A 27,469-nucleotide genomic window follows, 5' to 3' on the forward strand; every position below is an offset into this window, starting at 1 on the left:
TGGGATGGGGTGGCACAGGATTTGTATCAGAGCATGTAGAAGGGACACGGGACCCCAACGGGGAGGGTGAAGGAGCGTGAGGCCAAAGGGGGTCCCTGGAGATGAAGTGGAGTCAGCCAGACAAAGGGAGTTGCAGGTGCTGGAGGTGGGGAAGAAGGTGGAAGAAGCAGTGTGTGCAGACGAGAGAAGTGTGTGCATGATACAGCTCAGCAGGGTCAGCATGGAGTGTGCACCAGGAGAGGGGAGACAGGGTTTTGGGTCTACCAAGCCAAGGAGTGTGGACTTGAATATAGAGAGGACAAGGGGAGCCAAGAGATCATTCTAATCAGAGAAAGGGTATGGTCCATTCGTGCTTGAACAAGGTCACTCTGGCTGCCATGTGGGCAAGGGATTGGACATGGACAAAATTAGAGGCCATTGCCTGGGTCTAGATGAGAGGTTAGAGTGACCTGGGCCATGCTGGTGGTACTGAAGAAAAAATGCACACAGTCAAGGAATACTGAGGCAGCGGAATCCATAAGCTTGGTGATATGACTGGGTGGTAAGAGAGAAAGAGGAACCCAGGGTCATGCTTAAGCTTCTGATCTGGGCAAACTCCAGAAGGCCTGGTTTCTTAATCCATTCAGGCTGCTATCATAGAATACCAGGGACAGGGTGGCTTGTAAACAACAGAAATTTATTTTTCTCTGTTCTGGTGGCTGGGAAGTCCAAGATCAAGGCACCAGCAGAGTTGGTGTCTGGTGAGAGCCTGCTTCCTGGTTCACAGACAGCCACCTTCTTGTTGGGTCCTCTTGTGCTGACAGAAGAGGCAGGGAGCTCTCTGGGGTATCTTTTATAAGGGTACAAACCCCCGTACGCGAGGGTTCCACCCTCATGACCTAATCACTTCCCAAATGCCCACCTCCAAATAGTATCACATGGGGGAATAGGTTTCAACATATGATTGCGGGAGGACACAAACATTCAGTCCATAGCACCTGGGAAATTAATGTCCTAAGACCCAAAGGAAAAAAAAAACCCACCACAGACAGACAAGCTCCCTGTTATTTGGAATGACTCAAAGGAGCTTCTTTCAGCCAGCTCTCCATGACTTATGGCTCCATTTTAGACAAACCCCCTCGAAGCCCCTGATGGGGTACAAGTCTCAGAAACAGCTAAATTAATCCCAGAGAAAACTGCTTCCTCTCTCCTTCTGCCTAGAAAAAAAAAAAAAAAAAAAGCTAGTAAAGAATGTTCTTAGTGTTTGAACTATAGCTGTAGTGGAAAACAAATCGAGCAAAGGAAAGAGATAAAAATTCACTTTGGATTCAACCTTCAATAAACATCAATATTTATTGAATATGAACTCTGAGCCCAGCCCTGTGCTAAGAGCTTCAGATAGAAGAGTAAAATCGACACTGACCAGTGAACTTGAGGGTCCAGCTCCTTCAGTAGTAATATTTCTTATGGTAAATTGGGGCACTGGCATTTGGGTTTATACATCAGTCTCTTGTGTGTTTGGTGAGCTGAGTCAATCCCTGGGGCTTACCCACCTACGCGTTTTCATAAAACTGAGTTTTTGGATTTCAAAGCTGACAAGCAGACCCATGAAAATGGAAAACATTCCACTGGAAATGAATGATCAGGAGGCCATTCTTGCATTTGTTCGAAAAGGAGTAACTTGAGGCAGGAAGAGAGGTTCCAGGATAGTCTCTGAATTTGAGTTGAAAAATTAGGTCCAGTATTAACCCAAAGTGTTAAAAAACAAAACTCAACCGAGTAAATCGAAGATCTAATTGGCTTTATTAAAAGATTCGTGAATCAGGCAACATCCCATCTAGCAAATAGATGCTCTGAGGAGTTGTACAAAATGGAAGGTTTTTATAAGGAGGGTGGGGCAAGAAAGGAGCAGAAGGAGGAGGAGGAAGAGGAAGAAGAAGAAGAAGAGGAAGAGGAGGAGGAAGAAGAGGAGGGGGAGGAGGAGAAGAGGAGGAGGAGAAGGAGGAAGAAAAAAAGGATTGTTTCAGGCAAGATCATCCTCCCTTAGGAGAAAGGGCAGGGGTTCTTATTTTGCAGATAACCTCATCTTCCTTTGGGGGATAGAGAAGGCCCAAGTGACAGATTACCTCTTTGTGCTTATCAGAAAATTCCTGATTGACAGGTTTAGACATATTTCTGGGGGAGGCTGAAACTGAAATTAGATTAGGTATTAAACCCTGGTTTGGTGACTTGGCCTGGCCCAAGTAACACCATTTTGGACCCGTTGTTTTCTTTTTAATGAAAGCAACTTCCCAAAATATTTCTGGGGAAGGGAATGAGTCTGCCCGCCTAAGAATCTGAAATGGAACCTCCTCCAAATTCTCCCTCTGGGGGCACATGCTCTTCCTGGGAACTGCTTGGTTTAGGTTACAAGTACAACCACCACTGAATCAACCAAACAATTTTTCATGATTGGACTTGGTCCCTAACTCCTAAATGAAGGTCAAGATTTAAGATAGCAAGAAACAATCTCTACCATAAAAAAGATCCAAACCCAAAAGAAGGTGATTTGTCTTTAAAGTTGTTCACTGCAATGGTAGTTTGTATATTTGAGACGCATAAAACCACTGCTGATGCAATCTTTTTTTAGGCTTCAGAAGAAGGCAGGTGAGTTTCTATTTGCACTTGCATTTTCTCCCTGGCTTTGTTATGGTGTCAGATCCACATTCCGGAGCTCCTCGGGCCCTTGAAAAAAGTGATTAAAACGTACTTGAGGGGGGCCGGTGTCCCTGAGTATCAGTGTATACGGGAGCAAAGGGGGGAGGGGGGGCGAGACTCTAGTTTAAAAACCCACGACTTTAAAGGCTCACGATGACTTTGTTTTTATAGGAAGGAGCTGTAGCAGGCACCCCGCGCGCCGAGTCCCAGGCCAGGGAACACCCACTCGGCTCCAAGCAGACGGAGGGCGTCTGAAAACCGAAACCGGCCCAGCGCACACCGACGACGCCCCGGAGGCTGCCCGCCCCGCCGGCCAGTCTCGGCCCGGGAACACCCGCCGGGGCTGCGGGGCGACTGAGGAAGGAGCGGTGGGGGAGGGGCGGCCGGCCGAGGCCCCGCCCCCGCCCCGCCCCGCCCCGATTATAGCCGATGACTCAGGGCGGAGCTCCACATCCAACCCGCTCGCCGCCAACTTCTCTGGATGGGACCAGAAGTTTCTAGCCGGCCAGTTGCTACCTCCCTTTATCTCCTTCCCCGTTGGCAGCAAGGAGGCTATTTCCAGACACTTCCACCCCTCTCCGGCCACGTCACCCCCTCCTTTAATTCATAAAGGTGCCGGGCGCCGGTTTCCCGGACACGTCGGCGGCGCGCACGGCTCTCGATCCGGCCGCGGCCAGCGAGCGACTCGGCGCCTGGAGGCCCGGCACCCAGCGACCCGACACCCCGCGACCCGGCACCCCGGCGGCCGCCCCTCCGGGCCGACCCCGACCCAGCATGAGCGCTGCCACCCACTCGCCCATGGTGCAGATGGCGTCCGGCAACGGCGCCGGCGACCCCCTGCCCCTCGGCTGGGAAATCAAGATTGATCCGCAGACCGGCTGGCCCTTCTTCGTGGACCACAACAGCCGCACCACGACGTGGAACGACCCGCGCGTGCCCCCCGAGGGCCCCAAGGTGAGCCAGCCTGCGCCGCGCCCCGGCCGGCGTCCCCCCTCGACGGCGAGCGGCAGGGGCGGCTGCAGCGGGCGGGGCTGCGGGGACCCCGGGCGCACCTGCCGGCGGACGCCCGCGCCCGGGGTCCGCCCGCTGCGCCCAGACGAGCCCCCGCTCCGGTCCGTCCTTGGCCGGCGTCGAGGCGAGGGGGAGGCCCCGGAGGGGGGGGGGCACTGTCCTCCCCGGGCCGCGTTTGGTTCCTGGGGGTTGGCCCGGGAAGTGCGACCCGCGCGGTGGCGCCAGGTGCCGTCCCACCGGCCCATCCCCCCGTCCCATCCCCCCCGAGGGCCGAGGGCCGGGTGGCTGGGGCTGGCCCGGGCTCCGGAGGGGCGGCCGGCCTGGTCAGCTCCGGAGGCCCGGGCTAGGCCCCGCGGCCGCCCGCCGGGTCTGAAGTCCGGTTTCACTGCCGTCCGCGCTCGGGCGGACGCCGTAGGGGGCCACTCGCAAGCTTGGGGGTGGTCTAGAAGGAATTTTGCCTCCTGAAGTTTCCTCAACTTGGTCGAGGGGCACCTTGACTTTACTATCTCAGGCACAGTGACTCAGGGGACTGATGTAAATACACTTCTCCCCCTTTTTTGTATCTGCAATTAAAATTGTATTATTGTTTGAAACGGTTTTCAATAAGAATATATTCTAGTATGGTTTGTTGAAAACAAGATGTTCTTCTTCCAGGCAATTTCTAAACTAAAGATGTGAGACTGTCTCATGGTTGACCATTGCCTTAAGGCATTGCCTCACACTGGCTTGAAAGAGAATAGTTTGTTTTTGTTTTTTTTTAATGGCATACATTCCCTTGTTATGGTATTAAAATACCTAGGATTTGTTTCTAATACACAAATAACTAATACAGAAGTACTTTTGGGAATGCAGCAGAAGTACGCCTCATTTATGTATACGCAAAGATATATGCTCTTTAACCCTTAAGAGCATGAAAGTTTGGAAATAGAAATTTGGAATCAGTCTGTTAACTTAAAAGATTACAACTAAGTGTGCTACACTTCCAATTTTCTATAAATTTGAACTATTTCAAAATAAAAACTTGGCAAAAGAGAAATACATTTAAAGAAAGGGGCATGTTATGCTGTCTGGGCAAAATTAAAAAAAAAAAAAGCCATAAAGAGCTGGTCAGTTGTTTTGAAGATTTAAAAATTCACAAAATTAAAAATGCTTCATAAATCATTACTTTAGAAGAAATATTTTTATCATCCACTTTCATTTCTATGCATTTTTTAAATTAAAAATATTAATGAAAACCTGGTGCCCAACAGTGAGACATTGAACATTCAGCAACTTACATTTATAAGAAATTAATTGTATATTTTTATCTGAAAATTAGTACAAGAGTATGTAATTAGCCAGGATGGGCATAATTATATATACTTTTTTGTGTCTGTTCAGCCCATAATTGGGTGAAACTGAAGCACATTTCAAACCAGTCCTGTTACTGCAGTCTGCATGGATGTAGATCTTTGGTGTGGTGTAAAACTATCATTTCGAGGCCTCCTTCCTATAGAGACAGGGACTGTCGGAATCTGCTGGCACCCTTTGTTGTGACTGAAGGTCAAGTTTGAACATAGCCACTGTAAGTGAGCGTAAACCCAGATTGCCAACACTTTGTTTTTAGAATAAGACTCACCCAGCAAGTTGAGATGTTTGTGTACCCATCCAGTGGATTGGCTAGGCTGTGGTTTCATAAGCCTTTTTAAAGAGGAAAAAAACAGGTTGAGTTATTATTATTCTCAACAAATAGAGAAAACAGCCACTAAATCAGACGTCTGATGCCAGAAAAGTGGATTTGAAAATTAAGTCAAAATTTTGAAGTTGAAAGGCCCACGAAGCTCTTTTAGCTCAACCTCTTCCTTTTACTGAGAAAGAAACCCAGACAGGTCAAGTGTGTTTCCAAGGGTCACTCAGCTGGTACTAATAGGAAAGAGAACTACACCAGAAGGTCCTGATAAGAGGCAGGGTATCTGCTCAGAAGGTGGTGGAAGTGTCTAGAATTTTTGTGAAGCCTGCATGCAGGCTGGAATACTTGGTTGTCTTTGTGTCCCCCCGGCCACCAGTTGGCCACCAAGTACTGTGTGGCTGACCTCTGTGCTGTGATTACTTGGATGGTGAGGACTGGATATGGTAACTCAAGAAATGAGTTCTCTTTACCAGATTAACTACTGGAGATTAGTCAGCATGGCACCAGAATTTAAGGGGAGAATAAACATTCCATTCATTGGCTCTTTGGGCTTCACGGCTTTCATACCTGTGTTTTGAGATACACAGAACATCTGGGTGACTCATTCAGTTTCACTTCCATGAATGACATCTTCCTCCAGACTAAATAGAACGGAAAATCCTTTAATATTGTTTTATATTAGACATTGGCTCCTTAATGCGTAACGAGAAAGGGCCATGGCGTGAAACAGAGGGCAATTTTGGAGGAGCTGAGCTAAAAGGACCTTCTGAACATCCTTATCTTCAAGAGGCGATGCGATCCATCAATAAAGAGCCATTTGTTAAGCATGAAGAAACAGAGGAAGCCCTTTTTTGGGGGGCAGACCGCCTCTGGGTGTTTTCAGTCTAACCTTGTTGGTAAAGGAATGGCTTTCAAGGAAGGGAAGTGACTAGAACTTTGTGTTTCATTGAGTCTTGTGTTCTATCGTTTCCGAGTTGGTCCTCCCACAATGCCCTGAGATAGGTAGAGTGACTCTCTGTCCCCAGTTTTACAGAGGGGGCAAGTGAGAGCAAGTGTCTTGCCCTTCCGTTGAAGAGGCCGGGTGACTACAGGCTAAGACTTTGGGCTTTATCCAGCTCCTCTCCAAGCAACTGGACCTCCCCACCTGCAGGCTTCCTGGATGTCGATTTTCTGCGCACGTGGGCTTGCTACTAATCTCCTGGCAAGTTCATTCTGGTCCAGGCCCCTTCCCTGGCAGAGAGGTTGGCGCTCACTTTGGAGTCTGAGGATGTGCAGCCGCTCCTCCCGGTCCTGCCCTGACTAAACAAAAGACCAGGTGCTGTGTTGCTGTCTCTCAAAGCTTCCTGGGACCAGAGGGAGACCCTTCTCCCTCCACGAGCAGGGCTGTTCTAGCTTTGCAGATCTTAGAGGTCACCAGCGCAGATCCCCAAGGCCAGCAGTCTCCTGGGTAGCCTTTTTAAGAACACAGATCGTCAGCTGCGTCATCCCCTCCTACCTGCCCCCCCCCCCCCCCCGCCCCAGTGTTGAATCCAAATTTCTCAGGGTAGGGCCCAGACATCTAGACGTCAGAGAAGTTTCCCTGATGATCCTGATTTTGCCAGATTGGCATTTGGGAGCCACTGGTGGCCGGTGATCCCATTTTGTAGGGGGAGGGGAGCTGCAATTCAGTGTCCGCCTTCCTGCAAGTAGGCCCTGGAACGGCTCAAGCTGTGCCTGCTTAGCATCTAAGCTGCAAAGCCTTTGCTGGAGGCCCCATTGTCCTTCTTGGTGAAACTCCCCTGGTGCCTCGCTTGTGCCAGTGTGAATTTGGGGGTGGCAGTGCCCTGAGTCAGACTTAGGGCAGTGCCAAGACCCTCCCGTATCCCAGAAAGAAGTGAGCCAGAGCGTTTCCTTCCTGCTTTGCCCTCCCAGCAGAAGCTCACCATAATAATCTGACAGATTACACTCGGGCCCTGGGAGAGAGATGGAGAAACATCCTTTCAGAGGAAACTGGAAATGTTTTGAGTTACGATTGAAGTAGAGACCCATTTATTTTCTGCTCCAGCCTCCTGAATTTTCTTAAAGATGAGATCATTCTGCTCTTTGCAGATCGATTGCAAGCTCTTGGGCCTCTTAGCAGAATCAGAGCACAATCAGGAAATGAGTGGCCATTCTCTCCTTTGTATTTTCTAGCAAGTTGCATGATGGGGAAGCAAATTCCTTTGTGACTGATGAACAGGGATTTGTTGGTGGGGAGGATGAAGAGCATGGCCAGATGCCTTAGATGTCCAGCTCATCCAAGACCTTCATTTTACCCTCCAAAGAACAGGCTGTGTTTGGCTTATGCAAGAACTGAACATAATTCGTCCCCTGTTTTGTAGAGTAGACTTGCCCTTTACGAGGGTAAAGCTGGTACCCAGGAGCTGTGTCGGCATTTGACATTAGCCAGGGCCAAGGAGGGCTTAGCTGTTTGATGCTCTCGGGGCTGGTTGTGAGTTGAAAAGCTTCAGACCACCCGTGAGCATGAGACTTGATCAGGCGTGTCCTCCTGTCCCCATTTCTGGAATGACACACAGTTCCCTTGTATAAGGCACTCTGCATGTTTATTAGTTCCTCTTGACCTTTTTAAATGGTCTGGTGTTTATCGTCAAAAATAGGAGACCATGCATAATCCAATCCTGCTCTTCCTCATTCCCATTTTTGCTGCTTTAATGTTGCTCTTAAATATTTAAGACATCTTACACAGGAAAACTGGGAGCAGAAGACAAAGGCCTTGCTTATTAGGAACGTCTGAGGACCCACTGGTGCTGATGAACACTGAAGAAACCTCTGTCCGCCTGATTGTGGAATTCTCGAGCCCCTCCCAGCTCCCCATTGCTGGCTGATCGAGTTTTGACTTGGGCTCCTCTTCTGCCTCCAATCTCAGACTCACAGCTGGACTTTTGAAGCTAAACCCCAAATCCCATCCTTTGCAAATATGGACCTTGATCCTCACTGCTTGCTTGGCACTGTGGGATTGTGTGAGATGTCTGGTGTTATTAAGTCTTCACATATTTCTGTGAAGATTTCTTCAGGGGCCTTAGAAGCCAGGCAGCTTGCAAAAGCTTCATGAGAGAGAATTTCTTTAGGGTAGAATGAACCTTATATCTTTTTGTTTCTCTCTCTCTCTCTCTCTCTCTATATATATACACGCACATACATGCATACGCATATGTATATGCCAAATGCTGGTTGGGTGCTTTACAAACCTTATTGCTTTAAGTCCTCAAAACAGCTCTCTAAGATGGAAACTATTAGATGCATCTGAGGCCTGTCAGCTGTGACACTACGGAAGGACTGTTGTGGCCAGAGGTTTTACCCTCACCCGGAGGGGGGGGGAGGAGTGTCTGGAGGGGTGACAGCCTCACCCCCAGGAAGCCTGGCTGCTTCTCAGAACTCCTTTATGCTCAGAACTCCCCAGGCACGGCCCCAGTTGATTAGAGACCACTCCTTTCCTGAGCCTGGGTCTGAACTTAGGAGATGGGCCCAAGTCTTCATTCATTCATTCATTCCTTCTGAAATTTACTGAGCGCCTGCTCTCTGCAAGTCATGGTGTTCAGTGTCATATGGAGGACAGGTCTGTCTCCTTCCATGCCATTCTCCGTGCAGCATTTCTGACATGTACCCCTCTCCAGTTGGAAGCAGGCTATCCCTGCTCCAGACTCCACATTACTTTGATTGGAATCTTTCTTCCAAAAGGCAGCACTTCGGGGCGCCTGGGTGGCTCCGTCATTAAGCGTCTGCCTTTGGCTCAGGTCATGATCCCAGGTTCTGGGATCCAGCCGCATGGGGCTCCCTGCTCAGCGGGAGGCCAGCTTCTCCCTCTCCCACTCCCCCTGCTTGTGTTCCCTCTCTCGCTGTCTCTCTCTCTCTGTCAAATAAAATCTTAAAAAAAAAAAAAAAAAGGTGGCACTTCTCTGCTTTGCCGTGTCGCCGTGGGCTGAGAGTTCCAGGGGGCAGTGGGCTGGCTGTCATCTTTCAGGGTCTTAAGTTCAGACTCCTGTCTCAGTAAATGATTCTGTGTGGAGAAGGGTAAAACCTGGCCTGGGCTCCGGAGTGGACAGGCTGGTAAAAGGAAAGCCGCCTTTATTGAAGTGCAGGCTCATGCTTAGAGTTAGTGGAAGTTGCTGGATGCCTTCTGTTGGTTCCTAAGCACTGAAGTGTTGTCCTGGGCTCCCCAAGGTCCCCCGGGGACAGGTTCCTTTTTACTGCATTTCTAACTGGCCTTTTCTCCACAAAGAACTTCAGTATTGATTCCCTAAGTTCATCCGTATGAGCCTGGAGAAGTTCTTTTTTTGTCCCCACCGGCGACACAGCATCTTGGAGCAGATGAGCTGGAAGGGCTGGGAGCTCCCGGCAGCCAGGCGCCGCTAATGCCCAGCTGCACAGAGAGCAGCCTCCGCGCTGTCAAAGGATCTCTCTCTCTCTTTTTTCTCCATGTGGCGGGCAGTAAGACCAGACAGTGCACAGCGAGGCTTCTTATTCACTGTCAGTTCAGAAAAGCCCAGAATTCAGATTGCTCACTGCCTATGTCAAGAGCCCGTAAACAGAGTGGCTGCCCCAGAGCTCCGAGCACGGAGCAGTGTCCCCAGTGACTGAGGTGAGACTCGCCACTGAAAATTCCCCAGCATCCTGTTGGAAAACAGCCATTTCCTATTTTGAAATCACGTCCTCAGTGTTCATGAAGGTCCAGTTGTAGATTTTTCCCTCCCGTCATTTTAAAGATTCTTCTTGGACACTGGATGGATGAGTGAATAGTTAAGTCCAAACAGCAGGAGGCTAGGAAAGAATACATGTATGCAGAAGACAAGGCAGCCACATCACTTTCTGAATCTTCCAGATTCATCCAACAGACCCTGAGTGTCAGGCGGGGACTAGGTGCCCGGATAGAGCTGGGTTTTCTCCCTCCAGAGGCCCCATGCTGGGTGCATGGGGCTGTGGTGACTCAGAATTGAGCAGAGTGCCGGCACTCCGCACTCCCGCCTGCCCTGCCTCAGCCAGGCAGTGACTCAGCACGAAGCACTGGCTCCCTGGCCCAGAGCACACTTGAACTGAATGTTCCAGGTCTTGAGCCTCAGCCCAGCTCGGCCAGGCAAAACTAAATACTTTCTCCCCTGCTGCATTTTATCTTGGGAAGATGAAGGGTTTGAAGACATTAGCCACAATTATTATTACAGATTGTATAGGTATGGCAGGAATAGTGAAAGGGTTAACACATCCCTGGCCTTGATGTCAGACAAACCTGGCTTCTGGTGATCTCAGATAAATCACTCATCCTCTCTGAACCTCAGTCTCCCCTTCTGTAAAATGGGAACACCTCAGGATTGCGAGGATCGGAGGGATAGTGCATGGAAAGTGATGAGTCAGGGCCCGACTAGACACATGTGTTCAATCCATGGAAACGTCACAGCCTCCACTAAGAAGTAGGAGGGGAGTCACCACATGGCAGACACATCTGTCTGGACATGGCTCCCAGGTAGACCTCAAGTCTTTTTTCTCAGAAGAAAGGCCTCTTACCCCTTGTACTACCTTAGCTGGCTGTCTTTCGACTAGTGTCTGGATGCCCTCGGCACCCTTCCCCGGGGTTCCCATGCCCCACATAACGCGGGGACACAGCGGCGGGGGGGGGGTCAGATGAAGGCTGTCGGGCCTCCTGGAGCCTCAACCAAACCTGCAGCCCATAGCCTCAACCAGCTTCATCCCTGATTCATCCTTGACCCCCCAGCCAAGATAGGCCAGGACGCATTGTGTTTCCTGGCCTCTGCTGCATGGGGTGGTGTGTTAACCCTCAACCTTGACTCCTTTAGGGGAGTGTCTCCCTCCACATCTCTGTACAGACCCCAGGACAGTTGCCAGGCAGGAGCGAGGTACCCAGTCCATGTTGTGGGGAAACTGAGTCATGTTAACTAGGGGCTGGCCATTTGCACAGCTGTTCTGGACCCAGCTCTAAGGGGTGGAAATGTCACTGCAGGTGGAAGGAGAGGGGGGTTTGCTAATTGCCACCACCCTCTTGGGGGAGTATGGTTGTTGGAGGAATGCTTTGAGCAGCTGCTTAGGGTGGGGAGGAGAATCCCCAGGAATTCCCCTCAAAGCAGCTACCCTTGGTTAAAGGGGCCCTTGCCTTAGTGGCAGTTGGTGAATTGGGGATTTGGGGGGGGGTGATTTTATACAAAATGCATATCTAGTGAGTCCCTGCACCCTGATACCAGCAAACACTTGCATAGTTTGGTGTCTAGCAGATGGTAGAGTCAAGTGACTGGTCAGTGTTCCACCTTCGTATGAGACCAGTCCTTGAGAAACCCATGCAATGAACCATGAGGGAGTCTCTTTATGTAACTTCAGACAGTTTGCTTCCCGATATGGAAATTTCAGGTATTTTTCCATCTGTGATTCATGATTTCAGATCCTTAGAGCAGGTGTCCCTACTCCTTTTTTCTGAAGAGGAACTGGCTAGGGTTTTCATTTCCCTGAAGCCATGAGTTCAGGAGCTGGGCATTGGGTGACCGGGGTTCTCAGCCTGGTAACTGCCCGTGTTGAGGAGGTTTCCAGGGGGTGGGGGAAACGGGGATGCTGGAGGCTGATGCCGAAACACCAGCCGTGGCCCGTCGTGCCTGGCATGAAAGGTACCCACACAGCCTGCTGGGGGACACGCTGAGGTTGTTGGTGAGACGCCAGGGCAGGTTCTGCTCCCAGACACATCCTCCTGCCCCAGCCTGGCCTGGGTTTTCTCATTAGGTCTCGGGCAGGAGTGCAAGGAGCCACAGTCAGTGCAAGTTGAGTGTGGATTGGTCCACAGGGCAGGTCCTTTCAGAGTGGCTGGGCTGGGGCTTCTTGGAGGGGGACAGAGGTTTAGGGCTCGGCCCCTAGAATGTTGGGCCGTGTTTGCTTCCCGATTGTAAAGCATTAGGTACAGTTCCCAGCAGAGAAAATGGCATCCTTGCTAATTAGTGTCCTTAAGACTCTCGGATAAAGGGGCTTCTAACTCGAACAGGCTTGTTGCCGACTGGTGAGACCACTGAGGTTTTAGGCATTGTACACTATGGGCTCAACCAAGTGTTGCTCAGAAAAGCAGGGGTCTGTCAATAATCATTTGTGGAATGAAGGAACGTGATTGTGTAGGGCTTGGAGCAGGCTCAGCTTACATAGCCTTTCTTACGCCTTATTTCACTTAAATTTTGCAAAAATCCCTGGGGGGTGTGGGGATTTTTACAGCTGGAGAAACTGAGTCTTGGCAGCCGGGAGTCCTGTCCAAGGGCAAAGAGCTGGTGAGCAGCAGGCTGGGACTGGAGCTCAGGGTGACAGCTTGAAGCCCGGGGCTCACACTGGTTCATTCCTGCTTGTTTGGACAAAACTGCAAAGAGAAGAGGTGTTAAGTTTCATTCTATAGAAAGTTTTCTCCGGTAGGAACACATCAGGACACCTGTCTCAGTGATCCCAGGATAAAATATGTGTGCTTTGATAACAGGCAATCAGATCAAGCCTCCAGTCGCCCTGTCACTGGCCTGTGTCCAGAAATTATGGTCAGCACAGACTCTTGTCTTACCAGGAGCACCGCACACGGACTTCTGTGGAGGTGGATTTCGCTTGCTATTCAGAATTTACCTGATGCCCATTATATGCCCAAACTTGGGCGGAGGGAGAGACCCTTTATCACAATGCATAGAAACTGGAGGAATTTTGACTTTGGCTGAAGGGTATATCAAATTGGCAATAATACTTCATTCATTTCGATGGCCTGAGAGTACCAAACAGAAGGGCTTGGAAGGATGTTGAAGCTCAACTATTTGTGCTTTAGAAGGAAGTTTTTATTTTGTTTCCTGCCTGCTAGAAGTGAGCCAAGCTACTTAATTTTGATCCAGGCCCTAGATATATGGGGAGTTCAGGGTTCCTGTTTTCAAACTCCATCTGTTTTTCTTTGTTTTAGAAGCTTTGAAGTGTCGTTAGTACAAGTCAACACCTGACCGTTGTGAAGGCTTCTGGCCTCAAAACCCAGTTACTGGATCTGTGTCCTATCAGGGAGCCCAGGGCTGCGGAGGCAGAAGTGCTCCGGGGCAGCTCTGAAAGTTAACCTTTGTTACTCGTACCTTCATTCAGACCAGTGGTGGGAGCTAGGACTTGTAGGTGCTGAGAACACTTTGGAGAGTGATGTGCCATGGAGTTGAGGTTGGGGGTTGACGGGGGCTGTTTTCAGGGTTCAGAGGCCACTCAGTGAACTGGGAACCGATCATGGATAGGTCAAGGCAAACCCTGCTCCCCGGCTGTCCTCAAAGCCGCGGAGGCTGTGAAAGTGCAATGTCCAGCACAGTGGTTGGCATATGCCTGGTAGGTACCCAAGAGCTGTGTTCTTACCCTGCTTTTAAGGCACAAAGAGTCCTGGGATGCCAGGGTGGTGCAGTCGGTTAAGCACCCGATTCTTGGTTTCGGCTCAGGTGTGATCTCAGGATCTTGAGATCAAGCCCCATGTCTGATTCTGCGCTCAGTGGGGAGTCTGCTTGAGATTCTCTCTCTCCCCCTCTTCCTCTGCCCCTCCCCCCTTTGCTCTCCCTGTCACTGAAATAAATGTTTAACCAAAAAAAAAAAAAAGGAGGCACAAGGAGTCCTTCCAGGGGGTCAGTGGCCACCTCTTAACATTGGGACACCTTAAATCCCAGTGACTGCCATTCTGATTTAACTGAACACAGTTAAGAGTGGTCATTTTTAGATTTCTGTGACGTCAACTTTTCCTTGTTTTTGAGCTTTACGTAGATGTTTAGAGCTAGAGGGGACCTTGGAATAAGCACCATGAAGAACGCCAGAGCGGGAAGGAACCTCACGTGGATCAGTGTTTTTCAGTGCAGTCCTGGTCTAGGCTTCACCACATACCTACCGAATCACACTGCCTTGGGGTTGGACTTAGGGTCTACATTTTTAAGCATTTTCTGGGTGCTCCCGATGCCGCCTAGAGTCTGAGAACACTGCTTCATAGAGTCTCTGGGCCTCGCCTTCACTTTACAGCTGAGGAGAGTAAGGTCCAGAGAGGGGATGTGAGCTGCTTATATAACACACATATTTAGAGGCAAATCCAGGATTAGGACCGAGTGCTGTCTCTTTCCACATCTCCTAGCTGCCCCCTTAGTGCCCACATTGTTATTAAAAACCAGCAGCAAATCTCTGGTGCTCTTAAGCAAACAAGACTTGCGTAAGTCCACGGGCTCACCCAAGCTCAGAGTCTGACCCCAGGCTTCTCTAACAATACCTTGTCCTTAATAGGGCAGATCTTGGCTCATCTGGGGTAATTTTTCTCTGCTGTTTGGCCATCTCATGGAGTTGTGGAGTGCCCTGAGATGCGCCTCCACAGATTTTACTGCAGTGCAAAGCAAGGGAGAAGAATGAACCAGTTCCTTTTATAAATGCATGTAGTAAGATAAGCAAAGCCTTATTTCCTCATCGGATCTCGTATATATGGATTCCTGATGTTTTTGTCCAAAGATAAAGATGATGAGCTGAGCTGCACTGGAAAATAATTCCTGGAGTGCGGTCATTCCTCCTTAAGCAGCTGCGGGGCAGGCCCTGGTGAGGAGGGGAGGACCTGCTGTGGCCTGCCTGGTCACGTGATAGCAGCTCGTTCCTCCCTCCCCAGAAGCGCTACCCCAAGGGGGCAGTCCCTGGTCCCCACTGAGGTCAGAAGGGAGCAAGTCATGGGTCCTGTATCGAGGATGCTGGCCTAACCAATAGGCTCTTTCTAGATGTGCTGGAACTTCTTAGGGGACTGAGGAGGCATGTTCTCCTCATATTCCACAAGAAGCATAAACTATAACATTTCTCTCTTTTACTTTTTTCATTTTATTTATTTATTTTTTTAAAGTAGGTTTCACGCCCAGCTTAGAGCCCAGCAAGGGGCTTCAACTCATGGCCCTGAGATCAAGACCTGAGCTGAGATCAAGAGTTGGACGCTTCACCGACTGAGCCACCCACTTTTCTCATTTTAAAAAATGTCTTTTTTAAATTAGATTGTGATGTAAAGCACCGTGGAAGACAGAAAGGGCAATTTAACTTTTGAGGTGGTGCTCTTTAGTTAGTAAACACTGAAGCATCTGCTACTGACGGGACTCTAGCAGAGTAGACTTGGCAGAAGCGGGGAGGCGTCAGCGTTCATTCCTGTTACGGGTCTTCGTCTAGGTGGGAGCTTCGCTGCTGGTTTAAATTATTCATTCCTGTACAAGTGCTTAGTCTTCTACTCTGTAAAGCTGGTGTGCTTTTTCTACTTACCCAGCAGTGTTTTTCTAAACAAATGAGACTGGAATGGGAGCATTCTTCTAGATGTGAGACTCATGAAGAGACATGGGGTTTTTTAATTAAAAGGCATAAATGGGTCAACTCACACAGAACCCAGAGGGCAGAACGTCAGGGCCTCCAGGCCGCCCTTATTCCCCCAGCGGGCAGCACCATCTCTCTGTCAACCCCAGGCTCAGAACTCGGGTCTCGGTAGTGGCCCTTTACCCTCACTCCTGCTGTCCTGCCAGCCACGGAGGCCTTTCCATTCTTCCTCCTCCTGCTTGCCTCCCTGGGTCACCCTTCCTTTCCGCGCCCTCAGCCCCTGCTTTGCCCTTCCTTCCTTACTGTCACCCCGGACTCCTCCCCACGTTTCCTGACGTGTCCTGGTTTCTCCTTTCGGTTCCTCCTGTCTTGCTGAGGCATCTCTTGACAGCAGCCCTCAGGATAGTGGATCTCAGGCCGCTGGGCCTCCGGCCTTACCTTCTTCAGCTCAGCACTTACCTTCGCATGCTGTCCCCCTTCCCTCTGCTGCTCAGACTCCTCACCCCACCTCCAGTGACCACAGCTTTTTTCCAGCAACCACACGACCAAGACCAGACCCAGACACCCAGATGTAACGTCTTCCCAGATCCGGGTGGCGTATTGGCTCCCTGCCGTCACCTCCTCTGGGCAGGAGGAAGTGTCTTCCTCCCTCCCTCCTTCCTGCCCTCCAGCCCTTGTCTTCCCTTTTCTCTTGTCGTTGTACAAAATCTATTCAGTGAGATGTATAAAATACGCAGCTCTTGGCAGGCAGCTGCCGTGCCTTCTGGATCCAGGGGCTTCCTCCAGGAGGAGCCAAGCCTCAGCCAGGTCCATCTAAGGTTTCCAGGCCCTGGAAGGGGCTGAGTTGGAGGCACAGCTAACAGCCGGCTTTGCGGGGGGTGGTGCGGTTGGCAGCCCTCACCTGTTAAAATCGGAGAGTGTAGGTGGAATGCAGCAGGGGCTGGGCAGTTGGAGGTTCCAGGGAAGTGTATGCTTTGATGGGGTTGTACTCAGGTATCTACCTGTTTACTGCCATGCAGAAAAAGAACATTTCCATCCTCACAGAAAGTTCAGCTCTCAGAAGGTTCAACACCCTCCCAGGGACTCTGATTTCCTGCGGGGCAGCCCCTACTCTGAATCTTCTTTCAGTTAGCTTTGTCTTTCAGATTTGATTCCTCTGACACTTTGAGGTCTGCGCAGCATGATTGTGCGCCTTTTGGGGGAGGGAATTCACATGGCTTGCTGCCTTCTGGGCATCCTTCTTGCATGTGCTCTCATAAAACCTCCCAGCCGTCCTGCGAGATGGGTGTTGCTAGCTCCATTTTCTGGATAAGGGAATTAAAGCTCACAGTTTAAGAGAATTATCTCAGATCACAGAACTGTTACTAATAGAGGTCAGAATCAACTGACATCCTATCTAGGACAGCCCCATCCTAGCTAGAAGAGCCCATGCATTTCCCCCATTTGCAGAGCCTCCATGCTTTCCAGGGGGGGTTTGCTTCCTGTGTGTTTCCTGCTGTCTCAAACTGTCTTGTAAGCCCCTAGTCGGCAGGGATCGTGCCTTGCTGGTCTGGTAAGCCCGCAGTGCCCAGCGTCAGAGTAGCTAGATGGTCACCAGGCGGTAGTCAGTGGATGAGGGCTTCCTAGCTGCCCTGCCCGAGGATTGTGCGGATAGCTGAGGCTTTTGTCCGTGGCTGGGAGGGACCAGTGAGCCCCCAGGCAGGCAGCAGAGAAGAGGCCCAGGACTTGTCCGGGCCCCTGCTTCAGGCTGGAAGGAGGGGTGCCCCGGCGAGGGGCTCACACGCCGAGATGGCGGATTAGGAGTTGGCACCACATAGCGCTGGGTGTCCTCAGTGCCTTCTGGTGCCCGTCTCACGGCAGGAACCCACGGCCTGCTCTTGGGTGACCTGAGAGCTAAGCAGGCTAAAATAATGCCGCCACCCCGAGCACGTGGGGATTCTAATCTGAGAGTGCCTGTCTGCTGGTGTCCCCAAGGACACAGCGACACCCTTGCCTCTCCCCTGTGCGGGAGGCCCGGGGCAGGGGCTTAGCAGGAGGGAAGCAGTTGACGGGGTCTGAAAGAGCTAAATTGCAGGGTCCCCCACCACCGCTGGCCGTTGCACCCCAACACAGAAACAAGGCACAGTTATAATGGTCGATCACTCAAAATGCAAAGGAGCTTTGCTTACTTGTGACTGGTTTTGTGGCAGTGAGAAGTACACCCCGCAAGCTCCTAGAGTCTCAGTCTTTGGCATTTGTTTGCAGTTCGGAGAGATGCCTCCTGAAGGAAGGATCGTTCTCCTCCTTCATCGGTGACCTAGCCAGATGTGTGTAAGTGGCACAGTTCCATAGCATCCTCCTCTGTAAAGGACCCTCGAGGTGGCCTCAGGGGATAGTCAAGACTGGAAGCCTTGGGGGTCCCTGACTTTGGTTGCACAGCCCGTGGTGAGAAGTGACTTTGCCCCGTGAGTGACTGACTGGCCTTGTTGTCTGAAACAAGATCTTTCTCTGTGGTACATCTGGAACTTGGCCTCCTCAAGGGTCCCGAAATAGCCAGGCGGCTGCAGGGACAACTTCATGAGAGGACAGGAGAGGGGCCCCAGCCACTCCTCGCCAGAGCAGCCTTTGCCGCCGTCATCGGGCCAGCAGAAGTTTGTTCTCCTGCTGTGCTGCCCCTGTGTGCCTTCTCATCTCCCTCTCTTGCACCTTGTTCCGAACGTGTCCCCGGGTGGGCCGCCTCGCCCCACCGCCGCCTGTCCGCGAGGGCGTCCAAGCGGTGTCCTGTGTCTGGGTCCAGCACAACCCTGTGTCCTTAAGAAACGCTAGGACTTTTGAGGAAGCGGGGAAGCTGGCTATAATTTAGTGAGTTGGACTTGACTCATCCTCGCACCTTCTGATCTGGGTCTCTGATTTGGGGGACAGTCAGTGGCTCTCCTACATACTGCTGCTGGTTGTCACCCATAAAAGAAACCTGTCTGACCAGTTTGGGAAATTGGGACCTCTCTGTGCTCAGCGGATACCGTGGCTCACCTGCTTTCTCTCGATGCCCCTAACTCGTAAACTTCTGGCCATACAGCGGCCTTGTAGGGGAGGGGCTCTCCGGCAGACGCAGAGGGTGCCTGTGAGCCGCCTCACCCTCTGTGCTCGGCCAGCTTGGCTGATGCCGGAGGTGGGGGAGGTGCCCAGAATCACTCCGGAAGGTGGCACTTAGCCCCATGTTTTTGCTTCTTTGGGGTGTTTTCTTCCCAGTTCCTAACCAGACTCTTTCTCCTTTTTGTGTCATAGGAAGCACCGTCCTCTGCAAATGGCCCTTCCCAGGAGGGCCCCAGGGTGCTGCCTCCTCGGGAAGGCCACGCCGTGTACCCCCAGCTCCGACCAGGCTACATTGCCATTCCTGTCCTCCACGAAGGCGCCGAGGGCCGGCAGCCGCGCCCATCCTTTGTCTGTCCCCAGCCAGGAACACAGCGATTCCGAACCGAGGCGGCCACAGAGGCTCCTCAGAGGTCCCAGTCACCCCTGCGGGGTGTGGCGGAAGCCACCCAGCCAGATAAACAGTGTGGACAGGCGGTGGCAGCAGCTGCGGGGGCCCAGCCCCCAGGCTCCCACAGACCTGAGGTAAGGAGAGCGAGCCCGTTTAACATGCAGGGCATCTGGGCCTGGCCTGCAACAGCAAAGGTCGCCCAGCAAAGACAGCATGACAGCTCCACAGTGTCCCCCAGCATTTCACAGGTGTGTGACCCCACAGGCAGGGGTCATGGCTTATTTTTGTGGTTAAGGAATTGGGGTTCAGAAGGGTAAACAGCTTGGTCCAAATGTATAAAGGTGGAAGTATGGCATTTCTGGGACCGGAAGCCTGGCCTTCTGGCTCCTAATCTGGTGCTCCTTAACTCCTGCCAGGCTTTCTGTGACCAAAACACAGGGATAGCGATGTGTTATTTCATTTAGTTCAGTACTTATGGATAGGTGTTAACCGCTTGGAGCTGTTTTGATACAGCGTCCCATGGCTTAAAAGGAAACCCAGAGGGGCGCCTGGGTGGCTCAGTCGGTTAATAAGCATCTGCCTTCGGTTCAGGTCATGATCCCAGGATCCTGGGATCAAGCCCCACGTCAGGCTCCCTGCTCAGCGGGAGCCTGCTTCTCCTTCTCCTCTCCGCTTGTGCTCTCTCTCTCGCTATCTCCATCACTATCTGTATGTCTCTCTCAAATAAATAAATAAAAAATAAATCTTAAAAAAAAAAAAAAAGGAAACCCAAAATAAAGAGTCGGGAGGTCAGCTGCTCGATGATAAGGTTTTATTTAAGCCTGAAGTCCGTGCTTCAGTGCACTAATATCTAAAGAGTTCTTAATCCAGTTCTTAGCTGGGATTTGAGGGCCAGCGGACCCCAGTAGGATTCCTGAGCAGTAAGCCCTTCTGGTTTTCCCGTGTGCAGATTGTCCAGAGTTGTGAGTGCTGATTCTCACTCCGCGTCTGTGCCCAGAGTTAGCCTTGCCTCCTGTGCCTCTGTTCTTTTCCTTTCTTGGAGGAGGGCCTGAATTTGTAATATTTTGTTGTAAGAATGTCACTTTGGAGTGACACATTAATCAGAGAAATCTGAAGCAAATTTGAGCTAACAGGGCCCTTTGAAGCCAGCTGGGGAAACACCCAGCTGATTTTCTAGGTAGTCCAGGGGCTGGCCTGCCTCGGGCACGCGGGATGTGCTGCTCTCCGTGCCCAGCTGCAGCCTCTGCAGATTGCAAGGAAAGGGTTAGAGAGAGAGCTGACACTGGTAACAACAGAAGCAGCGCACTGAGCACTTCTCTCTCGCTCTAGTTAATTAATTAACTTTAAAAAGACTGTTGAGCTGGGAAGAATTGGAATGGCAGCCTCTTGGCTCGAGAGCCCCGAGTCCTAGCAGTACATTTTGGAGATGGAAAGGTTTACAGGTAGACGGTCCTAACGTGTTACCCTGAGCAGGCACATAAAGGAAGCATAGCTGGGGCAGCAGGGCAGACGGTCACTCACGCCTCCACTCGTTGTGTTTTGCAGCGATCCCAGTCTCCAGCTGCTTCGGACTGCTCGTCCTCGTCCTCCTCGGCCAGCCTGCCCTCCTCCTCCGGCAGGAGCAGCCTGGGCACTCACCAGCTCCCTCGGGGCTATATCCCCATCCCTGTGATACACGAGCAGAATGTCACCCGGCCGGCCGCCCAGCCTTCCTTCCACCACGCCCAGAAGACCCACTACCCAGCTCAGCAGGCCGAATACCAGACCTACCAGCCGATGTACCACCGGGCCCCGGGGGACGACTGGGAGCCCCGGCCCATGCCGGCAGCATCCCCATTCCGGTCACCCGTCCGGGGTGCATCCAGCCGGGAGGGCTCTCCAGCCAGGAGCAGCACACCAGGGCACTCCCCGTTGCCCCACCGAGTGCACACCGTGGTCGACAGGCCTCAGGTACGGAGTTGGTGTCCACAGACTGGCCCCCGCAGCATCTCTCCAGGGGCTCAGGAGCAATGTGCAGGTGCCCTGGTTCCTCCGTGGGTCCTAACTAGCTCACACACATGTTACTGGGGGAAAGCGAGATCCTGGCATTGGCCGGCCACCAGCAGAAATGCAGGACAGGTGCTGGGAACGCTCAGTACTTTCTGCAGCTTTGCTCGTTTGTCATTGCAGCTGCCTTCGGGGTGGAACCCCCGCCACCCCACCCCCGGGGGGGAAATAGCTGGGCAGTGTGTGTAATGTCACTCACACACCTGGGACCCGGGTGTCTTAGCACCCACCACAGTTTTTCAGGGCCCTTCAGACCCCTTCCACACCCCAGCCACAGCCTCGTCTCCAGTGTTCGAGGCAGCTTGTCGCCTTCTCACAGATACCCCTTCTCCACTCTGCAAGCCCTTTCTGTTCTTCCCACCTCTGTGCCTTTGCTCTTGCTGACCCAGCTCCCTGAAATGCCATCACAATCCAGCTTCTCCCCATCCTCCAAGGGACCAGCCAGTCTAGCCTCTTCCGTGAAGCCGCCGCCTCTTCCTCACGGCATCTCATCACAGTCCCTTATGGCTTGGTATGGGTTACTCGGTGCATTCCAGAAGTGTTCTTCTTACCTGTTCAGCTCTGAGCTGGACGACAGGGACCTGTCTTACACCTCTCTACTTTGGGGTAAAGGACCACATTGCCTGACTGACTGATGATGAGCCGGCTGGCTGGCTGACTGGGAAACCTTCCAGCCTGGTGAAGTCGCAGGCACAGATCTGTTCATCCTTCCGGGGCAATCGTAGGGCACATCCTGGAGGAGGAGGAGGTCATTAGTTTTCGTAGCTTGTAGCTTAGCAGAGCCTTGAGCAGTCCTGGGCCCCCCAACTTGAGCAGCCGAATTGGTTCTCTGCCACAGTTTTTAGAAGGAAAGCCCCTCGTAGACAAATGCAGGGTGTCTTACCATAAATGGTGATAGCACCCTCTTATGGTTCTTTTTTTAGCTTCTTTATTTGGAAATATTTCAGCCTTACAGAGGAGTTACAAGAATCCTACAAAGAAACCCAGTATATCCTTCATCCAAATTCACTGTTAACATTTTGCCGTATTTGCTTTGCCATTTCTTATTTCCATACGTATCGTCCATGTGCTTTCTTTGTTGGCGATCTAATTGTAGATATTGTGCCCCTTTACCCATAAATAATTCAGGAAAAATTTTCCTGAGAAAGACCTCATTCATAACCACAGTACAATGATCAGAATCAGGAAACTTAACATCCTTAAAACATTGTTATCTGATACACAGTCCACTTTCAAATCTCCTTGATAGTGGTTTCCCCGTTCCAGGATCTAATCTAGGATCCTGAGCACCACATTTAGATATCATTTCTCTTCAGTCTCCTTCAGTCTGGAACAGTTCTTCGGACTTCCTTTGCTTTCATGACCTTGACATTTTCAGACTACAAGCTGTAGAGCAACTCCTCTTAAGAGTTTCTAAAGTAATTTTTCTTACCCAGAGATTGTTTTAAGACCCAAAGAGGGGTGTGTGGCTGGTTCCTGAGTGGTAAGAGCCACAGTTGAGGCCGTCTGCACTGGCAAAAGAGGTCTGGTGGAAAAGGGGGTTGTTGGCACTCAGATGGCTAAGTAGCCACCAGATCCTAACTGCACCTCTCTGTGTATTGTAACATTATTCACAACAGGCAAGATACAGAAGCTGCCCAAGTGTCCATCGATAGATGAATGGATAAAGCAGATGTGGTATACATATATGCCGGAGTATTACTCAGCCATGAAAAAGAATGAAATCTTGCCATTGGCAACAACACAGATAGACCTAGAGGGTATCAGGTGAAGTGAAATAACTTGGAGAAAGAGAAATGCCATATCCTTTCACTCATATGTGGAATCAAAAAACAAAAGAGCAAACAGAAAACCAAGCAGACTCATATAAGCAGCGGACAAACTGTTGGTTGCCAGCAGGGAGGTACATGGGGGGGGGATGGGCAAAATAGGTGAAGGGGATTAGGAGGTACAAACTTCCAGTTACAGAATCACGGGGATGGAAAGTACAGTGTAGGGAATATAGTCAATAATACCGTGAGAACAGACGGTGACCGTACTTCCTCGGGTGAGCACTGCGGAGCGTGTGCAACCGTCGAGTCACCGCGTTGTGCTCCTGAAACTAGAGCGTCGTCTGTCAACTCTACTTCAGTCATAAAAAGGGGGGTGAGAGGTTCACTAAGTTGCTAGGAGAGCCAAGATATTTGTTTTAAGCACAGCTCATTCTAAAAACTATCGCTCGGAGTTACGTTAAAAAGCACCTCAGGGGCACCTGGGTGGCTCAGTTGGTTAAGTGACTGCCTTCGGCTCAGGTCATGATCTCAGGGTCCTGGGATCGAGCCCCGCATCTGGCTCCCTGCTCGGCGGTAAGCCTGCTTTTCCCTCTCCCACTCCCCCTGCTTGTGTTCCCTCTCTCGCTGTCTCTCTCTCTCTGTCAAACAAATAAATTAAAAAATAAATAAATAAACACCTCATCCTGGGCAGCCAGGAGTCAGTGTGGAGACGCGCAGCCGAGTGTTGGCACAGATGTGCCCCGCAAAATTCTCCCAGAGTTAACTATTTTGGGCATCCTGCTTATTCTCAGAAAAATACATCAGTCTGGGCAGAAACCACGAGGCTGTCATAGATTTAAAAAAAAAAAAGATGACAACTTTTCTGAAACAGGACATGGGACTTTCCCTCCCAGAACAGAGACCGTCCCCACGGCGTCAGGGAGGGTCGTGTGGCGGTTACTCCTCCATGGCTGCCTCACTGAAATTCTGAGTCACGCAGGACTTTGCTTGGAGCTAAACTAGCTCGGCAGTCAGCGAGGTTGTTGGTGAGCGAGTTTTCATTTTTGAAAACTATATTGGTTTTCTTTTTGTTGCCCTAAGAATACTATCTACAGAAAAATTCAGTGAGCGGTAACAGATGCACAGTCTGGGGTGATGAGTGGAAATGAGTGGTTCGGTCCCATACACGAACAGCATGTTTTTATTCTGTAACAGTATGTGGTTGGCTTCGAAAATCTCTTTTATACTGTTAAAGCCATTCCCCAGTTTTCTTTATAGTCAATAGTACTAGCTACAAACAACTGCCTGAGACTCTCAGCCAGTTATTAAAAATATCTTTGTGTCCTTGCCTGTTCTCAGCAGCCCATGACTCATCGAGAATCTTCACCTGTTCCCCAACCTGAAAACAAACCCGAAAGCAAGCCAGGCCCAGTTGGACCAGATCTCCTTCCTGGACACATCCCGATTCAGGTGATCCGCAAGGAGGCAGATTCACCACCTGTCTCCCAGAAGCCCCCACCCACCTCTGAGAGGGTGGAAGTCAAGGTTCCGGCGGCTCCGGTTCCTTGTCCTCCCAGCCCCGCCCCTCCTGCTGTCCCCTCGTCCCCCAAGAATGTGGCTGCTGAAGAAGGGGCAGCCCCCGGCCCTGCCCCCACGGAAGCCACACCTCCCAAACCAGGGGAAGCTGAGGTGCCCCCCAAACACCCAGGCGTGCTGAAGGTAGAGGCCATCTTACAGAACGTGCAAGGGCTGGAGCAGGCCGTGGACAACTTTGAAGGCAAGAAGACGGACAAAAAGTACCTGATGATAGAAGAGTATTTGACCAAAGAGCTGCTGGCCCTGGATTCGGTAGACCCCGAAGGACGAGCCGACGTCCGTCAGGCCAGGAGAGATGGTGTCAGGAAGGTTCAGACCATCCTGGAAAAACTTGAACAAAAAGCAATAGATGTCCCGGGTCAAGTCCAGGTTTATGAACTCCAGCCTAGCTCCCTCGAAACCGATCGGCCACTGCAGGAGATCATGGAGATGGGTGCCATGGCAACAGACAAGAATAAGAAAAGTGCGGGAAATGGAGAAGATCCCCAGACTGAAAGCCCACAGCCAGAAGCCAAAGAAGCAGCAGCTGCAAACCCGGGCAGCCCCAGCATGACAGACACAGCTGGGAACCTAGCCGCCCCGTAGTCTCCGCCATGCGCCGCAGACCCGGGCCCTGGGAACTGCCGGTGTGCGGTAGGGAATTTTAAGTTGCATGCATTTCAGGGACTTTAAATCAGTTTGTTTTTACTATTCGTAGGCGCTTCATACACAGTAACTTGGGTGGAGGCCAAACACTAATTAAAGGGCTAAAAGGAGAATGATGCTTTTCTTCTGTATTCTTATTCTGTACAAATAAAGAAGTTGCTTGTTTCAGAAATTTAACCCCATTGCTTGTTGTTGGGGCCCTTTCTGTGCTTGGAAACCACGTGTCAGCCATGGTTGTAAGCTGTCTTCATGGAGCTCTGGACCGAAGGAGGTTTTTGGCTGGTCGATGGGGTGTTGATTTCCCATCGCACAAATATGGAATCCATTTTTCAGAAATGTTGCCCTTTTAATGGGATGATTCTCTTCATCTCATAGCTAAAATAGCTAATTTTAGATAGAATAAAATGTGCAAGGAGCCCTAGGAATATCTGTATGTTGGATGACTTTAATGTTACCTTTAGAAAAAGGAAAATAAAGTAATACTATAACTCAAGATGGTTTTATGTGATTTCTAAAGTTTTGAGGAGCGGCAGCATCAAGACTGGGTCTCCCTGGCTTCGGTAACTGTCCGTAGCATACGCATTTTCAGGCTGGCTCTGGGATCCACGACCTCTGTCCGGCCCGGCTCATGAGAGAATGAGTGTCCATCACATTTCATCCTCAGATTGCAGCTGGTAACTGGGAATACTCGAGGCTGTGCACCCGGGTGATGGGAATGTTCCCCTTCCGATTGGCCCAGCTCAGGGGCCACTCTGGGAGCATCTCTGCTCACCTGGCCTCAGGCCACCCTCAGGCCTCAGCAAGGGGCTGGGAGGATTCAAATGGACCCTCGTGTTGCCCGAGGCTGACCAAAGTGTTCTGTGCAGTCCAGGTCACTGGGGTTGGGAATGTGTTCTGTGAGAGTTTTAGGGTCATCTTTATCTGACATTTCTCTGAGTCATCAAACCAGGCTGGGTTTATCTTCCCAGATTGGGTTCCTAGAAGCCATAAGGGTTAGGATCAGATGTACTTAGAAGCCAGTGGATGGAAGAAGATCCTTCTTTGTATGCCAGTGTTTTTTAAAAGCTTGGGAAGGACCACAGCCTCTGAATGTGCTGGACTTTGGTGTTTTAATTGCTTGTAAATCAAAAATGGAAGAGAAGGACAGTCCTGAGAACTTGGAACCCCCAGAGAGCATGCTGACGTAGAGCCCCCCTGCCGAATTCTTCAGGACTGTACTGAGTTTAATATTGGTGCGTGACTATGCCATACAAAAATACACGCTCCTGGAGTTGCCACTCTTAGCCTGATGAGAAAGGTTGAAGTCATTCCGATGGGAATCCGCCAGCATCGTTCCTGGGTGAACTCATGTGGGGAGTACAAGCTGACTGCTGATGACACACCATTGATTCTAGAAACCTGACTGTGTAAGTAGGGATAAAGGCCTCTACTGGACTTTTTTAAATGAACCAAAGATAAAGAATGTGACCACTTCTTTTTGTGACTTGGGCGTCTATGCTCAGCGGACCTTGACATGAAGATTCCTTGGGTGGTTATGAATTGGACTGATGTTATTTTTATCACTAAACATCAATAGATAGCCCTTTACTATAGTTAGATTTTTAATCATTCAAATCAGATGGTACCTGGCTATCCGGGTGGGAATTATCTGGCCTGTGTTGGTGGTCCCTGGGTCTTGCATGGGGGCAGCAGGCTGGCTATGGGGCTGGCTGCAAGGTTCTTACTAACATAACTGTCCTGGTCTCTGTAGGAGTCGGGGCACAGATATCCACTGAGGATCTGTGGGGGGTTTCTGCCTGTGTAATCATCCAGGTGCCCTTCAGAGAACATCATAGTGGAGAACACAGGCTTGAATCAGAACTCGTGGGTTCGGTTACAGCTTCTTGTAATAGCCTTTTCCTTCCTTGTTTCCTCAGTTGTAAAACAGGGGAAGGTGATTAAATGAATTGAGACACGTGGAGCAGTGGAAGTTGTACCTGGCACGTAACAAACATTAGCTATTCTCAACATGCTCATGAAGTGGGTGAGGCAACAGGAAGTGACTTGCCCACAGAACTGGGAGCAGAGACAGGATTTGAATCCAACCCCAAGAGCCATAAAGGTCATGTTAGTCTCACCACAGTGCGCCATCTTCTTTTTTTTAAAGATTTATTTCTTTCAGGGGAACCTAGGTGGCTCAGTTGGTTAAGCGCCTGCCTTTGGCTCAGGTCATGGTCCCGGGGTCCTGGGATTGAGCCCCGCATCGGGCTCCCTGCTTGGCAGAGAGCCTGCTTCTCTCTCTCCCTCCGCCCTGCTGCTACC

General features: G+C 50.8%; 1 protein-coding gene across 2 annotated transcripts; it reads left to right on the forward strand.

The window, feature by feature from the left end:
- Positions 1–3,140: 3,140 nt before the first annotated feature.
- On the forward strand, positions 3,141–25,655 carry BAG3 (BAG cochaperone 3). 2 transcript variants are annotated; one of them, XM_021699498.1, is made up of 4 exons: positions 3,141–3,630; positions 18,935–19,264; positions 20,676–21,080; positions 24,287–25,655. In XM_021699498.1, the coding sequence occupies exons 1-4, from the start codon at positions 3,451–3,453 to the stop codon at positions 25,106–25,108; spliced, it is 1,737 nt and encodes a 578-aa protein (XP_021555173.1). In that variant the 5' UTR covers positions 3,141–3,450; the 3' UTR covers positions 25,109–25,655. The 2 variants fall into 2 exon arrangements, with proteins under 2 accessions (XP_021555173.1, XP_021555174.1); XM_021699499.1 differs by having other exon boundaries at positions 24,290–25,655.
- Positions 25,656–27,469: the final 1,814 nt, after the last annotated feature.

The sequence above is a fragment of the Neomonachus schauinslandi genome, chromosome 6 (assembly GCF_002201575.2).
Source record: "Neomonachus schauinslandi chromosome 6, ASM220157v2, whole genome shotgun sequence".
Classification (NCBI taxonomy): Eukaryota; Metazoa; Chordata; class Mammalia; order Carnivora; family Phocidae; genus Neomonachus; species Neomonachus schauinslandi.

Bases quoted from the DNA above. Each gene is read 5' to 3' on its own strand.
- BAG3 (XM_021699498.1), top strand. From the start codon at position 3,451: ATGAGCGCTGCCACCCACTCGCCCATGGTGCAGATGGCGTCCGGCAAC. The intron at 19,265-20,675 runs GTAAGGAGAGCG...TGTGTTTTGCAG, and splicing joins CAGGCTCCCACAGACCTGAG to CGATCCCAGTCTCCAGCTGC. The intron at 21,081-24,286 runs GTACGGAGTTGG...GCCTGTTCTCAG, and splicing joins CCGTGGTCGACAGGCCTCAG to CAGCCCATGACTCATCGAGA.